The following is a 20,814-nucleotide window of genomic DNA, read 5'->3' as shown; positions in this document are numbered from 1 at the left end:
CGCCACTCCACTCCACGGACTGGATACGTGCGATATTTCCTCAGGTGAGCTCCCCGAGAGCCCTGAGCTCCTCCAGCACTGTTTACGCCGATACCTGTGTGTCTGCCCTCTAGCGAGCCCAGACCCTCGTCTCCGGCCAGGTGCCCCGTGTGCATGGTTCCCCTCAGGCGACCCCCACACGAGTATTTCACCGTAAGTCTCCGCAGTGAGCGGGTTTCTTCCCTTGGCGTGTCCCCCGCCAACCCTAGGGTTAAAAATCCACCTTCGGCTGGTACCCTAGAGATCTCCATATGCAGCCCCTAGCCGGGTCATATGTGTCTCTTAAGTCCTCCCCACGGGTAGGCATCCTTGGCATTCCCTCACTGGGATATGCTTCCCAGTGTACCTTGGTAATCCTGTGATAAGTGGGAGTCCTTCGTCCGTACTAGTCTTAGGACAGGGTACTCACACTTACGCAGGGCGCTGGAAGACAGCTGAGTGGCGGGATTATATTGGGACCCCCATTCGTTAGTCACTAACGTTACGTCGTAGTGACTGAACAAAAGGGAACGTCTCGGTTACGGATGTAACCCTCGTTCCCTGAGGAGGGAACGGAGACGTAACGTCCCGTTGCCACATCAGCTGTGCTACCTGGAACGCAGGAGTTCAGTCTTGGCTCCTCAAGCAGGTAACATAATGCGATATTGCCTCGTACTTCCTTATATACTCACGCGGTGAGGCGGAGTTACGTATGCAAATTCCGCATGCCCCATGGCATTGGCACGCCATTGGACGTTTTCTCTAAGCTTGAAGATGATAGGCTTCTAAGCGAAACCCCCATTCGTTAGTCACTAACGTTACGTCTCCGTTCCCTCCTCAGGGAACGAGGGTTACATCCGTAACCGAGACGTTTTACATTTGCCAAAAATAGAACTTTTGTTATTAAAAACAAACAAGCAAGCCCAGGGTTAAAAGTATATAACCAAAAGTAACGTAATACATTACTTTCCATAAAAAGTAACTAAGTAATGCTATTTGTAACTTTTTTAGGGAGTAACGCAATATTGTAATGCATTACTTTCAAAAGTAACTTTCCCCAACACTGAAGTTTTAACAAAAGACATATTTAGTTTGGATTTTTAAATTAATCTAGTCAAATCAAAAAACATGGTATTCAGAATGCAGAATAAAAAAAATTATGCAGTATTTGAAATTTGATATTAACGAATTTGTACGCACCCTCCTTCCAGTGAAGAGCAGGCAGATCTGGTGGACAGATCCTCCATTCTTGGTGAGCTCTTTCCTCAAGGTCTGTGGGGACGGGATCGCCCAGCGCTCCGGAGGTTCTCGCTTGGCCTCTATGCAGTCGATGGCCTGATCTGAGATGAAGCGTGGAGACCGGGGCTCCTGCAGCAAACTACCCTCGCTGTGTGTCCGTCTGTGGAGGGACCTCTGCACACACAAGCCCCCACTCTGCTGCCCACTGCTAGGAGATGATTCCACCATACTCCTCCTCTTCAGAAATCCTTCATCGCTGTCCTCGTCGTCTTCTTCTTCTTCCTCCTCCTCATCATCATCAGTTGATGGTGAGGTCAAAGCATCTGCATTGAAGGAGCGATCCAGGCACAGCTTTGGAATAACTAGAGGGGAGGAAGATGACGATGAAGATGTGGGTCTGGCGCCAACACTAATGGTCTCAGAAGCGCTCTCACCCTCCCCCTGCTCCCTTTTCTCCAGTTCTGACTCTTGCCTTCCTCCTTTCGCCTCCTTCTGTCTGTCCTTCCAAATCTCAGAGGTCTCCATGTATGGAGGTTTGCAAGCGTCTCGAAGGGTCGGTGCGGTTTGGTTGGCATCTCCGGTGCTGCCGTGCAGATCTTGGTAAGAGAGCTGCTGAGTTGTAGAGCTGCAGTTGGTTCTTCTCATAATGGGTGATGCAGAGGGGCATGATGGGGAACAGGGCTCAGACACACTGTGAGGGCTGAAGCCCAGCAGACCCAGATCAGTCTGTTCGGCTGCTTTTGGTTCCAGCATCTGTCAATACACAATGGAAATTTTACAAATAGCTCTGGATTTAACAATCTACTACTTTATGGCTAAAAAAACCTGAAAAAAATAAATTTAGCAAAAAACATGCATCAAATTAATATTGTGTAAGACAACTGTATAACACACTTCACTTGTACTCTCAGCTCTTGACACCTGCATATTCAATGGCAAAATCATTAGAGCACATTCTTAAATTTACGTACATAAAAATACTGTATTGTTATGTAAATTAAAAACATAATACATAGCAAATATATTTTATTTAAGTTAATTAAAAAATAGTTAACACTTTACCACAAAGTCTCATTTGTTAACATTAGTTAATGTATTAACTAACATGAACTATCCATGAGCAGTACATTTGTTACTGTATTTGTTCATCTTTGCTAACGTTAATTAATAAAAAATTCAGCTGTTCATGGTTTGTTCATGTTAGTTCACAGTGCATTAGCTAATGTTAACAAGATTTTAATAATGTATTAGTAAATGTTGAAATTAACATTAACAAAGATAAATAAATGCTTCATAAGTGCAGTTCATTATTAGTTCATGTTAACTAATGTAGTTAACTAATAAAGTTTTAGAGACTCCAGATATTACACATTATTAATTGCAATCAATTTCGACATGCTGTTTTCTCTACAACATATTTTTGCTGGGGGTGAAACTGATCACCAACAAAAATGAATAGAATGGATATTTTTTTTCCCCAAATGCAATTATTACAGTAATTTGCAAGGGAAATAAGATATTTGTTTAGAAAATACTATAATTTTTTTACAAAAACATAATTGGAGTCTTTAAAACACCAAACAGTGGAAACAGTATTGATACATTTTAATACCAATTATCTAAATAAATAAACAAAATGATCAACGAATAAAGAAATGAACGGATTAAGAAAAAAAGAAAGAAAGAAAGAAAATACATCAACTCCGCAACACTGCATTATATTGGATATTGATTTCTTATGCACCACGGAGAATGGGAAGGCAGAGAGAGAAAATTAAAAAGCAGGAGAAAAAAATGTGAAATTTGTATTTTACGTCTCCCTATTGTAGAGGAAAAGGTTAATGTATTCATGCGACCTACACATCTAATCAGCTCATAAAGTATTTTGCTGGCAGCAGAACTGACTCACAAGCTCTACTACTCAGCTCTTTAAAGACAGTGACAGCACAAATAGAATGCCATAAGTCTATATGTATATGCTCACTCAAGTGTATTTGTCAAACACTATGTGCAAAAAACAAGATTATTAGATTATTTTACAACTTCAAACTAGTGATTTTCTGTCTTTTGTCATGTTAAGCTACAATGCATTTTTAAACTTGCATATTTCAAAACAAATTCATACATACATCTCTAACATATCTTCTTAAATGCTAATAAAATCACAATGGTGCTAAGGATGAAAAAAAAAATTCCACCAGACACTGCAATAAACTCAAGACATACAGAACATGCAGAAAAACATTGTAAATGACCTTACCTTCATAAAGATCCAATGTTTCACCCCTACAAGCAAGTAATGTAGTCCTCCATCATACTAGCATGCATTACAACAGCCCTTTTCTATCTCTCTACACTCTCTTTCTTTCTCCCTCTCTTTCACGCCGTCACATGCGCGTGTCTGTTTGTGCTAGTCTGATGATGATGTCGCTGCTCTCCTGATGTCACTTGCCCACCAAGTGGAGAAAGTGAGAGAGAGAGCATAAATAAGAAACAAACAATATGTTTAACTCGTATGTGCACTGTATGGAGTGTAGCGAGCTTCTGTCACATAGTCTGCTGAAGTCAACAAGAAATCATTATTGACCATATTTACATTCTTAATCAAAATAGGACTTTTGTTGCACTTAGCCACTTTGAAGCCATCAATATGCTCATGTACTCCCAAATTTTGATTTTAATTACTTTGTTTTACACATATCTAAAATCTACAGAGAAAACGGGTGAAAGATATTGATGACATTGTTGCACTACACATTTTTATCCAATCAGATGCTCTCTAGAATGAGAATCCTCCTGCAACCAACTAGCAAATAGCAAATCCTGGATTATGGCTGTGACTTATCTTTCTAAAGTAACAAATTAATAAATTTACAACAGGAAGTTAGGTCGGGCATAACGAGAAAAAAAAAAAAAAAAGAATATATGTCTGACATGACTTCTTGTTTCAATGGGAAATCAACACAGGATGGAAACCTGAGCTCATCAAGCAATGCCATGGGGTCTGTAATACATATTCATGTCCTTGTGCATGTTAATTAAAATTAAGCATTTTGTTTTTGCAAGCTTTCAAAATTTAGTGATTTTCTCCACCTTTAAATAAAAAATTCCTTTTCAGCTGATGTCATCAAGACCTCTTATATTTCAGCCTCTGCTCTTCAACCATATAGACCAATCGTGAACCATTCGATTCGGGTCAAGTACCAACCTACACCTTTTCTCATTGAATAAGCTGTTTTACTCAGAATATTATATTGAAGCAAAATAGGTTGTGAACACAGTTTCACGTGCAACACCACAAAACATTTAAGTTAAATAAGAAAAAATCTCTCTGAATACAATAATTTTGCAGATGCTAGGACTGTTTATAAAGCCCTAGCCCTCCTGAGCGTTTATACTCCACAACTGCTGGAGAATTGCAGACATGCTGTGGTTAAATGCAAAATCTAAGTGGGTTTTTTTTTTGTGAGTGAGTGCGCTTGTGTTCGATTTAGTACCTGGTCAGGGCCTATTCTGTCTCTCAGGGCGAGTTGCTTGTCAATATTGTCTCTCAGACACTGGACGACCCTCCTCTTCTGCTCGGATGAAAAGGCTTCCAGGCTGAACAGACACTCTGTCCTCTACAGAGACACACAAAGAGAGTGTCTAAGCCACATTAAGGGAGTGATTATGAAAGACGGTGTGTGTATGTGAGAGAAATAAAAAAATTACATATTACAGTCTTATTAATTTGAGGAAATAGAAGGAATGAAACATTTTTATAACACAAAGACGCTTTTAAAATAACATTCTACCTCCAAATAAACCTCAGTGCCATGTGCTATTATGCTGGAGCAGGGCATATGAGAGATGCAATCATACTCACTCGCACATTCATGTCAGTGTGTGTGTGTATGTGTGAGGTGTTGTCAGGGAGATGGGCAGATGGCTGGGTCGATGAATGTGTTTGCTCGAGTGAGCAGGCTACGTCTTTCAGGCACGTTTACTCTAGAGAGAAAGAGCAGCTCTAAAGGCTCTAATATGTGACGTAAGCCACAGGCGCATGAGGCCCTCCATTTAACAGCCACACAACATTTACATCCTGTAAATGTTTACCACAGGGCCATCCTGTTGGGTCAACGCTTTGATGGGAAACACATTACATTGTGCGTGATTTGTATTGCAGTGCACAATGTTAATCATGATGAAGTCTTAAAATGTGTCGTGAGCAGAAATCTGTGCTGAACGAGTGGGTCGGTGGTTAGATGCAGGATCTCACCTCTATCCAGTAGGAGATGTACAGCCGCAGTTTGTCTGCAGGAACTGGAGAGAAGGAGACAGAAGTGTGAATTTCTTCATCCCGAGGCTGTCAGGGTGGTGTTTTTTTTTTTTTTACATTTCCTGATTCTGGGGGATGTGAACACCCACATGTACCCAGATATATGTCACCCATATGTGCACTGCATACACTGCTATTCAATTTCACAAAAAAATTACAAGAATTTATGTTTAGATTTTTATATATAAAAACGAAAACTATTAAAAATAATTTAGTTAATTCTAATAAACTGAAATAAAATATAAATATTAGATGAGAAAACGAATCTTAAAAAAACATAAACGAAAATGATAAATGTTGCCGTAATTGCTTTTTATTGTCAATGTGTGTACATCTTGTAATGAAAAATAAAAAACAAGACCTTCACCGACTTCCTAGGTTTTCTATGAGAACCTGAAGACTTACAGTATGTTTATGTGAAAGAAAGTCAGGACGTTTTTGCCGGTAAAATCAAAGGGATGTGACATTTAAGTGTGCTCCCGAGAGCCTCTCTTCCATTCACTGACACTTATAATGCTTATACAATCTTCAGGTCAGGATAATGCCAAAAGAGCCATTCTGTACTGTAATGTTAATGTGTCATGCAAAGAAAAGGGAGTAATTTAAACTATTATAGTCTATAGTCTCAAATATACTTCATAATCAAGCTAATTTCATAACAGAGTCATTTTAATTACCTCATCGGTCTACATGATGCCGGTGAATTGCAGAGCTTGTGCAAACATATCCGCATTGCTATGATTAAATGCTTTCTCAACTGCTGCTTTCTCATCGTCATATTTGTTGTGCAATTTTACATATTCATCTAACCGTCACTCTCAGCAGCATGGATTGCATCTGGATGTTCGCTAACAGTATATCGCTGCAAAGGTTTTTCCAACTTCGTTTTACTCTTAAGCGAAAAACAAAAAACCTTTGCCGTGAGTATATTAGGACATTCAGTCCTGTACTGTACATGTGCACGAGTGCAGCAGCTCACTTAACGGCCACCAGTGTTGTTAATAGCAAGGGTCTGAATTCTACATATAGCCACTTGAATACTAAAATTACACTGATATAATAACACTAAATATATATATTTGCTGGGAAAGGATGTGGTCAACTAAAATGTGATTGGCCTATTCTGGAAAATAACTATAGTCATGGGAAGAAAAACTTTATTCAAATTATTCAAATGATCAATTATTCAAACTACATTTATATAAACATACATACTGACAGTATATCATTTTCATATCTAAGTGTGTCTGTATGCTTTGAATACACATTTTACATATTGACATATTAATATTGTGATATTAATTTGGTTCCTCTATAAATATGTTTGCCTGTCTGTTCCAATAATGGAATATAAATGGAATTCCAATAAAGTGGCTTTAATTTCATATCCAAAAGGAAAAAAGGTCAGCAGACTGATGGCTATTTCAGAAACCGAGATGTCAAATAAAGATTCAAGATAGAAATGCCCTCTGTGCCACATGCTGCAGTATTTCTGTTCTCAGGAAGGTAAAGAATACACTTTCCCGCCCACCCTGCCTATGAGCCATACCGGAGACATGGCCATTGTTCCTAGCAGACACATAGAGAGAGGAGAGCTGTGCTCTCATCACACGCACATACTCATTCCCACAGTCTTGACGCCTCCTTCCTGACTATCGCTACTAACACACAGTTACAAATAACACAGGGTGGACCTCCTTAACATCCCCTCTATTCTAAACAATCATCTCAGAGATATTATATACAGATAGACTGAATGATTGAGACAGGCAGACAGAGAGATGGATAGACAGACTGACATTATTAAGTTAATTATATTATTATTATTTCTATTTATATTATTGATCTGACTGTACTGACGCTTTTGTAAGAGAACTGAACTGAGCTGGACGATGACATAATTTTTTGCAGAACTGCTTTATAGATTAAATGAACTAATTTACAGTTTATCTCAATCACTTTGGCTCAATTCTCAAATGAACTCTATAGCATGTCTGCAAAATAGTTACTCACCCAAAACATTTAATTCATGCTTCAAAACCTAGTTATTGTGTCAGTAAATTGGCCAGTGCCACCAAAATAACTAAATAGTGTTTTCGTCATTGTGTGAGCCATACTGGTCAAAATATTTAGATGTTTTTTGCACAAATATTTCGTGTTTTTACTTTTTTTGTTGACACTAACTGCTTTCTATTCTATACAATAATCTCAGTTTTGTCTAGCTGTATGCTCTTGTAGTAGAAAAAGACTGGGAAAAGTCAATAATGTAGTACACAAATTCAGAAAGTAGTAAAAAAAAGACTGGGAAAAGTCAATAATGTAGTACACGAATGTAGTACACGAAAATGAACATTTGTATTTATACAGTACATTTATTAAGAAATGTGTTATATGTAAGCTAAAATTCACTGTTGTTTGTTCATTTTTACACTCTATTATGTCTTTCTCTAACACATACATATCTTCTTACACATCTTTCTATTGCTCTTCCATGACAAGAATTTTCAGTTTACATGTAACACATTTCTACACAAATATATGTACTGTTTAAATACAAATGCGTAAGTACAAATATGTACAAATAAGTACTGATGTAGCTGCTGCTGTTCAGGGTTGTGATGTTCCTTCCTCCATGTTCAAAAAAGGTGGTGATTGTGCTGACAGCAAACTCAATTTAACAAACAATCCATGTCATGAATATTTGTAGAATATAATGTCTGACAGATTGTGATCACTGAATGGATAAGTCATATAAGTTGTAAAGAGTTTGACAGTTTCATTTAGAATCAACTCATCAGTTTTGATCAACAAGCCATGTGCATTTAGTCATTTAGGAATTTAGTCAGCAAATTATAGACAATTTTACTTAACTCTTTTGCACACATGTGCCAAAACAAATGCAATTTGCTTAAATCAATAAGAAATTATAATCGAACTGTTCGATTATAGACATCTGTCAATCTGATAGATTTGACATTTATGTTTCTGTGATGCATTAAACATTGTTCATCTGAATTCTGCAGATTTAAATATGTCAAATATTTTTCAAAAAAGCTAGAATACTTTGTGATGAAAAAGAACCATCAAACAAACCAGCCATGATTTGCACCTGATATCCCATATTTTTTTCCAATAAAAGTAAGTGTCTACTTTTTTATTTATTTAATGATTTATAGCTTTTATATAGTGGTATTTTAGTAATGATAAAAAAAACTTACAGTTTACTTACCTAAGAATGTACTTGTTAATATAAGGTAACTTGGGTTAAGGTTAGGTTTAGGGGTAGGTTCTGGGTTAGTACCCAGTTATTGTAAATTTCTATAATAAGTACATAGTATGTACATGAGGAACAGGACTGTAAAATAAATTGCTACCATCAATTGTATGATGCACATAGATATGTTGTTGGTGTTGTTGTTGTTGTTGTTTTTTTTGTGTGTGGTGGGGCCATTGATATTCAGAAATTAAAATCAAGTAAAAAATCAGCAGAATAAAAAAACTTACTTTTGAGCACAGTACCACTTAATAATAATACATACACTATTTTCAACCATACACAATAATAAAAAAAACACAATAAGCAGTGCTCTCAAAAACAATTATCATAGCAGGACAAAAACATGATTGCAATATTTCTCTTCTCCACAGAGTTAAGTGAGAATTGTAGTGCATACCGTCCTGTAGCTGTATCTGATGGAGGTAGAGTGGACTCTGTAGTACATTACAGCGACCCGGTTCATCTTCCCTGGTCAACAGCATCAGGTCTGTGTAGATGAATACTGTAGCCTATAGGGGGCGATACAGACAACAGTGAGTTGCACCGCACTGAAGCATCCCTGTCTGACCTTCTTGTGCCACTCTCACTCAGGTTCTGGCCACGTGAAGACAAAGATAATTCTTTATAATGGAAAACATGAGACTCAATCTTAATTATGCATAGTGTTAATTTAAAATAGAGAGCAGATGTAGAATTACACAGAGAATGAACTCCTTTACTCAATAGTTTAAATAATATTATATAACCACAACACTTGTTAAAGTTGCAATGAATCGAGTAAAGTCAAGTTAAGGTTATTAGGCAAGAGAAAAGCTCTGATTCCCACACAGAAAGCAGCAGGCTGGTTGCACTGCTTTGCCTCTCATGGCGCCCATTGCCCAGGCTTGGAATTAGGCCAGCTTAATAAAAGCAGCTGATCTAAATCACAGTCAAATACACACACTTTCGTTCTAGGACACTGGAGGAATGTGTTTAGTGATGTACAGCTCATCCTTCTTAAACACTCTGATCTTTAGAAACTCTTGACTGCATTACTCAAACAGGTCTCTCTGCAAAATTGAGGTCAGCTGGCATGCAGAAGGGGGCCCTGCGAGAGAGCACAAAGGATGTGACAGACACTCAAAGGGAATTGCTATAGATACAAAGTCGGTTTTGGAGGCCATTGTGGCACTCTGAGATTTATCTTTGCTCAATATTGCTCATGCTGAGGAAGCCAAGGTCATGTTATTCACAAACTGCAGGTTTCCTTTAAAGCTGCAGCAGAAAGAAATCTCAGATCAAGGTATCTGCTTCCACATTATGTGGAGCACATATTTTGTGTCGGGCATTACTGTCACCGAGACAAATATTCCTGTAGTTCCCAAACGATCGTTCAGTGAAATGGATCTAATTTGAAAGGTAGTGTTTCGTCTAGCTTGAGAAAACATTGGGGTCTCTGGACTAGCAGGCTTTTAGAGAGGTATCATGAGAACAAGCTCAAATCTGACCAAGCAAAATAGTCAATTCTCCTGAAACGGGACACCAGCTCTAGGTCACCTTCAGAGCTCACTAACAAGACATTACAGGAATCATTTCTGCATATTTTATCCAAGACAAGACGTTTCAGACATTATATCTCAAGCTGTATTTCTGGAACCTGATCAAGGTCTTGCTTAAAATAATCTGAAAGTCATTAATTGTTCAACTAAATGCAAAAATGTTTTACATGTTTTGAACATGGCAATGGTCTGCAATGAATGTTGACAGATTCACCAGATATAAAATATTAAATATCTCCCTCATACAAAGCCATCGAATAGCATCATTTTCCCTCATTCACTTTTAATGTATGGAAAAGAGCAGAAGGGACATTCTGCTAAAGTTCTAGGTACTAGGTTCTGCTAAAGTTCTAGGTAATAATGGTAGATAGGAAACCATATTACAGACAAATTCATTTTCATTTTTGCCTATTCCTTTTAATATCTAAATTGTTTCTCCAACAGAGCAAAAGAGCAAATGGAAACATTTGTTTGCTTCAGATGTTTCTACTGAGAAACGGACCTTGATGTTTTAGGTCTAGTATGCATGTTAAGTGAGCTCAGTTATATATTCCCAACCTCTGAGCAACACATCTTCCTTTGGGGAGAATTAGTGGCGTTACCTTAAGAGCTACGTGTTTACTGTCATGAAGTATCATTTCCTCTGACAACATCAGGACTCTCTCAGGGCTGCACAGGTCCAGTGGCTGCAATGCAATTAAACACTCATTACAGCCTCAGTATTTGCATCACGTCATTCATGTCATTTACACAAGGGTGTGTGTTAGTATAACACATCCCAGGCCCTGTCCCAAATGTATCCCTAAGCTCCCGTGATCTTCCTCCGAGTCCACAGTTCCATGACAGAATGCTGCTTTGACTGTCAGGTAGCAAAAGTTTTCATCGATGGTGCATATTGGCCGCGAAGGGGGTTGCTCGCGAGCACCCTTCTGAAACCGACAATGAAAAATTGGACACCCTACTATCTTGTGGACTTAACGGACACGCGTACGCGGCGGCCATTGTAAGTCCAAAAGATCGCATGTGCACATGAAGTGTGCCATTTGGGACAGTGCATAATAAAATACAATAATAGCACATTAGCCCATAAAGGGATTGTTTACCCAAACAGTTGACGGTAGCCAAGTCAATGGCTACTGTCAACTGTTTGGTTTACCGACGGGTACAGGTAGCCTACCCTGATATATTATAGTCCAACTAAAACTATTTCAAGCAACCATTTCATTTTCACGACCACATATTAATTGAGAAAATTAATCAGCCATTGTTCATGATTGGTAATACAGTCACATAATAGCATACACTCCTTAACATAAACGGCTGACCTTTTAACTCTGTACTTATTTAAATATAAGAGATTAAATCAAATAAATCATAGATAAAGATTGCATTTAAAAACTTGGAAGATAAAAAGATAATGAATGTACCTGAACAAAAACAGGGAAGATGAGAATCTTAGGGGCCAGACTGACATATGTGCCATAGTTGGAGTGAGGCAGGTGGGACTGGACGATGGTGCAGTTCTGGTAGTTGGCAAAGCTCTGTCTGTAGGATGAGGGAGGCATTGTAGTGGTCTTACTGCTCATAGACCTGCACAAGGTGGCTTGTGCGTGCAGCCCCCCATCCTGCAGGTAGTCTGGGCTCTGTTGCAGTCCTCTGCTAGTCTGATAGATTCTTCCTATGAATTGGCAGGAAATGTCATTAAACACTTACGAAAAGGACAACAATGTACCAGATTTTTTTCTAACATTATAAATGTCTTTAATTATTAATATATATCAATTCAAATTCAATGCATGCCACTTAAATAAAAGCATAAAAAATATATATATAAATCTTCCCCCAAACTATGAATATGTATGAATATGTTAATCATTCACTACCATGGTATATGTCAATATGCCTGATGGTATTGCCATCTGTCCTACCGCCACAGTACTTTGTAGCACCAAGGGGCTCGCAATGACTGTGCTTGCACACTTTTTATACTTCTTTTTTAAAGAGCATTTGCAGCAATTTCCCATTTCAAACTGATCTGAGATCAGCCATCATCAGATCTTAAACTAAACATGTACAACAAAACAGAAAACCTTCTCATAGACTGTCTTACCTAGAGTTCCCAGTGTGCCATTGGAATCAGAATACACTGGCTGCAATATCTGCAACATAGAACATTCACAAACGTCACATATTAGCCCAGCCATCAGTCAGAATGAATAAGAATGCACTTGCTTTCAGATTCCAACCTGGTTTCCAGGGCTGACAGGGGAGAGGATGATGTAGTTGTCGCCGTTTGATGATGTCACACGGGTACCTTTGAGGGTCTGGGTGCGTGTTTTGTAGTCATTTTCTTCTCGTTTGCCAGTCCAAGACCACAATGACTCTCCTACTCCGTTTCCTGCGTTATCAGGACCACTTCCTTTTTTACGACGACCCTGTTTGCGATTGTTGGGTCGAGAGAGTAAAGGTGGGGTTTTGTTTTGTGTCTTTGCAGTTGAAGATAGAGAATCAAATCCGGAGGGTTTGTAGGAAGGTCTGTGGATAAGCCCCTCATAGTAAGGCTTCATAATAGGCACTGTCCTCCATACCACCACTGTGATCTCATTTCGACAATTCCTGCAGGAAGAAAGATAATTTTAACAATAAGGCATACAAAAGATTTCAAAAAGAACCATTAAAGAGATAGTCCATCCAAAAATAAAAATAAAAATTATGTCAACTGTGCAGTATTTTCTGCATAATGAGATAAATATTGTATAACTCTGTGTTGTGCTTGTTTCCTTTTTCTGTTCAGAAGCTAACTGAGCCTTTAAATCTCCTTTGTAAAAGCATTACGAGGCATACATAGTCCTCACTTTAGATGAGCTCACAAAAATAGTTCACTGACAACTAATACATGTTTTATAACTATCTGAATAAATCATGAATTACAGTAGGAATACATGTTAATAAAGCATGTAGTAACACACTGAGTAACTATTACTATATGTCTAAATAATCCGCTTGTTAAGTTGTGACGTAAGGAAAGCCGTTTCTGGATCCAAGCCTCAACTCGTTTTACTTGAGAATGCCATCGACGGCCTTTTATGAGCGCTATTTATTCACATTAAACATCAAACATTTTAAAAAGTTAAACATTTTAAATACTTACAGTCTACACAACAGTCTCTATGCTTACAGTGTCACAGACATTAATATTTTATTGATTTATAAAAGATGAATCACTGTCTGGCCATCTGGAATATTGGTATGGAGATAAAGGTTATGATTATAATTTTTTTTGAGCGTTTGGACCCGGAAGCGCTGCTGCGTGACGTCAGACTTAACAACCAAATAAAGTGAAAGTGAAAGTGAAGTGACGTGTGGCCAAGTATGGTGACCCATACTTGGAATTTGTGCTCTGCATTTAACCCATCCAATTGCACACACATAGTAGTGAACACACACACACCGTGAACACACACGCACAGTGTGTAAATGCACTTATAAAGCATTTATTTATCTTTGTTAATTTCAAAATTTACTAATACATTATTAAAATCTTGTTAACATTAGTGTTAACTATTGAAACCTTATTGTAAAGTGTTACCATAATAAGATGTATAAATGTATATTTAATAACTGGTTTGTAAATAATGTAATACTTAATTTAAAAATTATAAATTGATCATTAATCAAGTATGAAAATACAATTATTAAACACATTATAGATATGCTTATAAATCAAGGATAAATCATTTATAGCTGTATTTATAAACTGCTTACTAATGTCTATTAATGATGGGACAATGTTTTATAAATTATGAGTTAACTATTAACGAACTTATGATTCATAGCATGCAGTTATTATAATCAATCAATCAAACTTTATTTATAAAGCACTTTAAAACAACTGAGGTTGACCAAAGTGTTGTACAGCAAAAAAAAAATTTTTTAAATCCATGACTCACAATACATAAAATACAAATAAAACAGATTTAAGACTAACCGCGATACCATAGAAACAATAAAATAAAACGAAATGTCAACGTCAGGTGTCAAAGGCCAAGGAATAAAAGTGGGTTTTTAGACGGAGTTTGAAAATAGACAGCGAAGAGGCCTGTCGAATGGGCAGTGGAAGATCATTCCAAAGTTTAGGAGCTGCCACGGCAAAGGCACGGTCCCCTCTGAGCTTTCGCTTTGTTTTTGGCACATTCAGGAGCAGCTGATCGGCTGACCTGAGAGAACGGGTGGGTGTATAAGGGTGTAGCAGCTCAGAGATGTAGGGTGGGGCAAGACCATTCAGAGATTTAAAAACAAATAAAAGAATTTTGAAATGAATCCTAAAATGTACGGGCAGCCAGTGGAGTGAGGCTAAAATAGGTGAAATATGCTCGTGTTTTAAGTGATTAAGTCATTATAAGTGATTAAGAAAATTGTTGTGAAACATGTGGCTACAAAATGATCAACAAAAACATCCCTACGCACCTGATGGCATGAGCCAGGTCCACACACTTCCAGTGTTCAACCGGCTGGCCGTTCAGCTGCAATAATGTGTCCAGTTGTTGTAAGCCTGCCTGGTGAGCTGGACCCCCTAAATTCATGCAATTCATCAGTCAGAAAAAAAAATTACCTTTAGAGGTACTAGTGCTTGTCACTGGGGCAGTACCGTCAAAGGGACAACCTTGTTATTTATCTTGCCTTAAAAGGTGCATATTAGTACCTTTAGAGTAGTATTGTGTACCCTTAATGTACGAGTATGCACTTTTTTCTAAGAATGTGGCAATATCATAGTATTTAAGTACCTTGATTAGTACTATGTTCTATGATTATGTTTCATAAGGAATTTAAAGAGATATTGAGAAATTATATTGATATTGAAATATCCTGAGTGTTCAAAATTACCTGGATCAACAGCCTGTACCCGTACAGGTGAGTCAGAGCAGATGGTGAAGCCAAAACCATCTTTTCCTCTCAAAATGGTCACCTGTGAAAGAGAACATACATTTATACTGTTTTTTTCTTTTTTTTCAAGAGTGCAAGTAAAGACATTTATAAATTACAAAATAATTATATTTCAACTAAATGCTGTGCTTTTGAACTTCCTATTCATCAAATAATCCTGAATAATATCATGGTTTCCACAAAACATATTAAGCAGCACAACTGTTTTTAACATTGATAATAATAATAACAGTAATTTTAAAAATGTTTATTGAGAACTATCTAAACACTTAACAGCTTGGCAATCACAGGAATACATTTTTATAGCATTTTTAAATATTTCAAAATATATAAGACACTTCTTTCAACGAAATTAAAGAAAAAATCTTACCAACCCAAATCTTTTAAACAGTAGTGTACAGTAACACAAGAAAAAGACTGGGGCCATGAATCAAAAGTTGGGGTTCACTTTCAAATCCAATTAAATGAAAGTCATTAATATATAGCTTTCCTAAAAATACCTCTCTTTTAAACAGACTGAAATGAAAGTGACCTCAACCTTTACAGAACATTCAGGAAGACAAACCATCCACAGACAGAGTACAGTGTAAGGCCCCACGGTAGCCGGGTCAGAGAGTGTGTCTGTGTGTGTGTGTGCCAGAAACAAACATCCCCCCCGGAGCACCACTGTACCCCAGCAGCACGAAGACCCAAATGCCACAGCACCAAAGAGTCAGGGATATTAAAAACTACAAGCTGAGAAATTAGTCAGGGTTGCTGGGTGATCATGGGGCTTTTCTTTTTCCCTGGCAAGAAAAGGAAATGACGGGGGAAGAAAAGTGCCATGACACTGACAAACAGCAGAGACAGAATATTTGGACAGTAGAAGTTCAAAATGTCAACAGAACCTGGAGCCAAACTAAATAGGAAATGTTGAAGGGGAGGGGGGCGTCTCACATTTAACATGACATTGACCGCACAACAACAAAGAGGCTTGTTTAGGGAGGGAGAGAGAATAAAAAGAGAAAAAGTGATGACAGCTTTAGGACTTTCACTGCCGTTCCTCTTTTCTCCTCTGGGTCGATGTGGTTGCCCTCGTTATAAGCCCCATTAATTGCTGTGATGAAATAATTATCCACATGAAATTCCACAGAAACCTTTTTCACTGTTCCTGTTTGTTGTTCAAGTTCAAGTTAAAACAATGACACTCACCTGTGTGATCAGTGTAGTCAAAGTATTGGCATTACTGAATGAGGAGGACTAGCTCTTGTTATGAGAATACTCATACATTACACCATAATCCAGTTTAAGATGTAAGCAGAAATGTTCTGTCCATCATTAAATCGAGTTTTAAGCAACATTTTCAAGAGCATGAGCAGATAACCTGATTGTATGAGGTATTGTCCCAGTTTCCAAACAATTAACTCAAAATATGTCCTGGTTTTGGCCGTTCAGCTCACTGACTAAGCACCCTCAATGTTCTATCTACAATCTTTGGTACTGTTTGTGGTTCTCAATAAGGAAAGCGTTTTGTCCATGCAAATTGATTTGCTGATATTTTCCTCTTCATAAATTAATTTATTTGGTTTATCAAGTCATTTATTTGGTTAATATTATATTATGAATTACATTTTAAGGTTTCATGATGATTTGTGGTTTCAGGATTCTAATGCTAAATGATTAAATGCCTTTAAATTTACATGTAAATGTCAAAAATGTACAGATACATTTATTATTATTTATTACAATAAAACATTATATTATATTATATTACATTATATTATATTATGGTTTCATGACTTATATATAAAACAGAAAAGGTGACTAAGAAGATGCATGGTTAAAATATGGTAACAACATTGTAATGCATCAACTAATCTATCAGACATTTTTTTCTCATTTCAGTTAAATAAATCTTTTGTAACATTATTTTTCCTATCATTATTACAGGCAAGCATGGATTGGCAACTCCAACAAAATCACAGACACCCTCCATTCCTTAACTTAAACATCTGTTCACTCTATTCATCAAGTTCTGTCAATCACAGAACAAAGATGTATAAGTGGCTGCTTACCTCACTCATGTGACTTCTTATCCGGCATCTCTCCTTGACCCCAACCCCACTTTTATTTCTAATATTTCTTCCATATATTGATTAACTTTCATTGATTAAGTTGTCTGTCCTGGGTGAGCTCAAGATGCATCTCATGCTTGAGGGTTTCCATTACGGACAGCAAAACCAAATCTGTTTACCCTCATCATTCTCAATGATCAATCTATATAAAATAATGGAAAGGTTTGAACTCTTACTACTACTTTAGCTAACGCTTTTATCCAAAGCCACTTACAGTGCCAATTTGGAGCAACCTAGGGTTAAGTGCCTAGCCCAGTGGTGAAAGCTCATTGTGAAGTTCAAGCCTTCAACCAGCCCAGATCTTTAAACATTAGGCTAAACCACCACACAGTGAACAAAAACAAAAAAATAATAATATGCAACACATCTTTCCGAGCCCGAACATGCCATAACTGTTCCTTACCAGTTTCAATAACACTACAACCAAAGTAGTAAAAAAAACAAAAGAACAAACCTGTGGCAAGTTTCGTTCGATGCAGAGCCGGCACAGACCGTGGATTGTATGCATCGCTCACCGCATATACGTCCACCTACATCTACGCGCACTTTTCTGTGTCTTAGATAAAAGTAAAGTCACACAGGTGATGCTGCTTCCCTTCGCTGTTGCTCTAGTGCGGCTATGCATGCCCACTCATGGGAACTGCTCTGAGCAGAAGAATGACAGGAAACCACCTTCCACCCCCCCAGCCAGTGGCCAGGCAATATGTCTGCACTCGATAAGCCAACATGTTTCCTGAGTAGCTCTCAACAGTAGTGGCTAAACTCACTCTCTCTGCACAGTGAGACGGAGCTCACTCAGATAGGCTCGATTTAGTGTAAACACAAACATTAATTATGAGCCAGAAACATTAAAGTGCGCACAATGTTTGTTTAATGAGAAGCTGGACAAGCATAAGCTGACAGACGTGGAGGACGTCCAGCCCTTGCACAACACCTAGATTCACGAAACCAGTGTTGAAATTTCCGAAATGCATTATTCCGATATACACTCAAGCAAGTTCTGTGCAAAACCAACACAATCATTTCACCAAATCACCAGAACCTATAGTTTGTTTATCTCTTACATCACCCTATTACTGATGTTCCAGATAAAAACAAGCCATCGCTAATCATACATCCCTGGAAGGTCAACAACGAAATCTGAAAAATTGATTTTCGGGAAGGGAGGAAGGAAATGGAAGAATGATTAGCTGAATATTTGACCGGCCTCCACATAAAAATGCAGGGAACCAGCAAGAGAGTCAGTGGAGCGGGAATCAAACAGGGATAAATCATAAACGCTGTGCGGGATTGGGCTTCCTATTGCAGCAACTTTTTTGGCTTTTCCCGTTTCCCAGCTTTGTCTGAGGAGAACAGAGCGGGCGGAGAACAGTCCTGGGAAAAGTTGCTCGCTAAAGTGGATGGGAGGGTTTAATGAGCAAGTATGTGTGTGTTGCACATATCCAAAAGCACATCCACACACCTCCTCATATTTCTACTGTCCGTCACATTAGCGCACACCACAGAGTAGCTGAGTAGCTCCCAAGCTGATGGGAGTTTCAGCCAAAGCTATTTATTCCTAAGCCAGCAATAGCAGAGGAATCGTGTTTAAAAATGTAATAAAATGTGTGTGTGTTTGTGTGTATATATATATATATATATATGTGTGTGTGTGTGTGTGTGTGTGTGTGTGTGTGTGTGTGTGTGTGTGTGTGTGTGTGTGTGTGTGTGTGTGGGCATGTTTTTGTGAAATATCAGGACACAAATGTGTATAATGACATGGGTATGACATGGGTATTACAAAAGGAGGGTGAAATATGAGGACGTTCCCCATGTCCTCACTTTTCAAAATGCTTATAAATCATACAGAATGAGGTTTTTTTCACAGAAAGTGAACTGCACAGTCTCCTGTGATGGGTAGGTTTAGGGGCAGGGGCAGTGTAAAGGGATAGAAAATACGGTTTGTACGGTATAAAAACCATTACGCCTATGGAATGTCTTCACATTTCACAAAAACAAACATTTTCAATTAAAATTAAAATGACAAATGCACGTCAAAACATGTTCAAAGGCCTGTGCAGATTTAAACTCCTCAACTGGTTGGTACTGAGGCACTAAGGAATCCTGATAATTCCCCCCCAAAAAAACAAAACTGTAATAACACTAAAACTGTAATAATATTGTAAAACTGAAAACTGTAATTTTTCATAAAATGTCACACTTTTCTGTGTCTACTAAAGAATATTTACAAAGCATTACCTTTCAATATTTTCAAATATGTTTTCAACCTTTTTTTCATACAAACTGCACAACATTCAAAATATAAAAGGTAAGAATACATAAATATTTAAAAAAAATTGGTAACACTTTAGAATAATAGTCATTAGTTAACATTAGTTAATGTATTAACTAACATGAACTAACCATGAGCAATGCATTTGTTACTGTATTTGTTCATCTTTGTTAACGTTAGTTAATATAAATCCAGCTGTTCATGGTTTGTTCATGTTAGTTCACACTGCATTAACTAATGTTAACAAGATTTGAATAAAGCATTAGTAAATGTTGAAATTAACATTAACAAAGATAAATAAATGCTTTATAAGTGCAGTTCATTATTAGTTCATGTTAACTAATGTAGTTAACTAATGTTAACTAATGACCATTATTCTAAAGTGTTACCAAACATGTTTTTATAGAATTGGGTTTATTTATTTCAAACATATTGTCTTTAATAATGAATTAATGTAGATGTTACATTACAAATTTTAAGTTAAAAATGTAAACATTTGAAATTAAATGAAAAAATGAAAAATTATATTTCAAATGTCATCTTATGAATTACACTTACTGTAAATGACTGCATGTTCTCTGGACTTGCGGTCTCAGGTCCAGCTTCATAGTTGGATGCAGCAGCTTCTGAAAGATACACAAGAGAGTCCCACGAGTCCCAGCCTGACAGACTGCTTTTTGAGTACATCTTAGCCCTGGGTAGAAATCTCTCTACTCCAAAACTGGTTCAGAGAGAGGACAGCAGAATCCGGTCAACGCTGTCTGCAGGCTTCAGCTGAAAGTGAGTGTGTCTACACCATGAGAGATGAACTCAACCTGAATCCCTTCGACACAAAGCTGACTGCCCCAGAACAGAGAGAGAGAAAGAAAGAAATCTACTCCCCTAAAAGCGTCACCCCCACCCCGACATCCAGCGACAGGCTCCCCCACTTTGTAACCATAGAGATTACGCTCCCAGGAAGCAATGTCTTTTTAAACATTCTTCATGAAAACAGCATTCAAGAGGGACACAATGCAGCTGGCTCTCTCTATTAAAGTCAGCCCGGTGCCTTTACTCAAGCCCCCCTTCTCTCTCTCTCTCTCTCTCTCTCTCTC

At 37.7% G+C, this 20,814-nt stretch overlaps 1 protein-coding gene across 4 annotated transcripts in view; it reads right to left on the bottom strand.

The window, feature by feature from the left end:
• rgs3b (regulator of G protein signaling 3b) overlaps nt 1-20,814 on the bottom strand; it is a 29,602-nt gene that overhangs the window by 6,431 nt on the left and 2,357 nt on the right. Inside the window, exons 1-12 of one of the 4 annotated variants that reach the window (XM_079816105.1) lie at nt 17,903-18,073; nt 15,275-15,356; nt 14,858-14,963; nt 12,637-13,006; nt 12,501-12,549; nt 11,818-12,068; nt 10,993-11,076; nt 9,250-9,361; nt 5,516-5,559; nt 4,755-4,877; nt 1,692-2,010; nt 1,219-1,619 (exon numbers count right to left, since the gene is read on the bottom strand). In XM_079816105.1, coding sequence (XP_079672231.1) covers nt 1,219-1,619; nt 1,692-2,010; nt 4,755-4,877; nt 5,516-5,559; nt 9,250-9,361; nt 10,993-11,076; nt 11,818-12,068; nt 12,501-12,549; nt 12,637-13,006; nt 14,858-14,963; nt 15,275-15,356; nt 17,903-17,956 — 1,995 coding nt within the window. In that variant the 5' untranslated portion in view covers nt 17,957-18,073. Of the gene's footprint in view, nt 1-1,218; nt 2,011-4,754; nt 4,878-5,515; nt 5,560-9,249; nt 9,362-10,992; nt 11,077-11,817; nt 12,069-12,500; nt 12,550-12,636; nt 13,007-14,857; nt 14,964-15,274; nt 15,357-17,902; nt 18,074-20,278; nt 20,770-20,814 lie in introns of those variants that run through there. The other 3 variants (XM_079816104.1, XM_079816102.1, XM_079816103.1) reach the window with 3 other exon arrangements.

Source organism: Gobio gobio (genome assembly GCF_949357685.1).
Source record: "Gobio gobio genome assembly, chromosome: 4".
Lineage (NCBI taxonomy): Eukaryota > Metazoa > Chordata > Actinopteri > Cypriniformes > Gobionidae > Gobio > Gobio gobio.
This window is presented reverse-complemented; position numbering and strand designations above follow the sequence as displayed.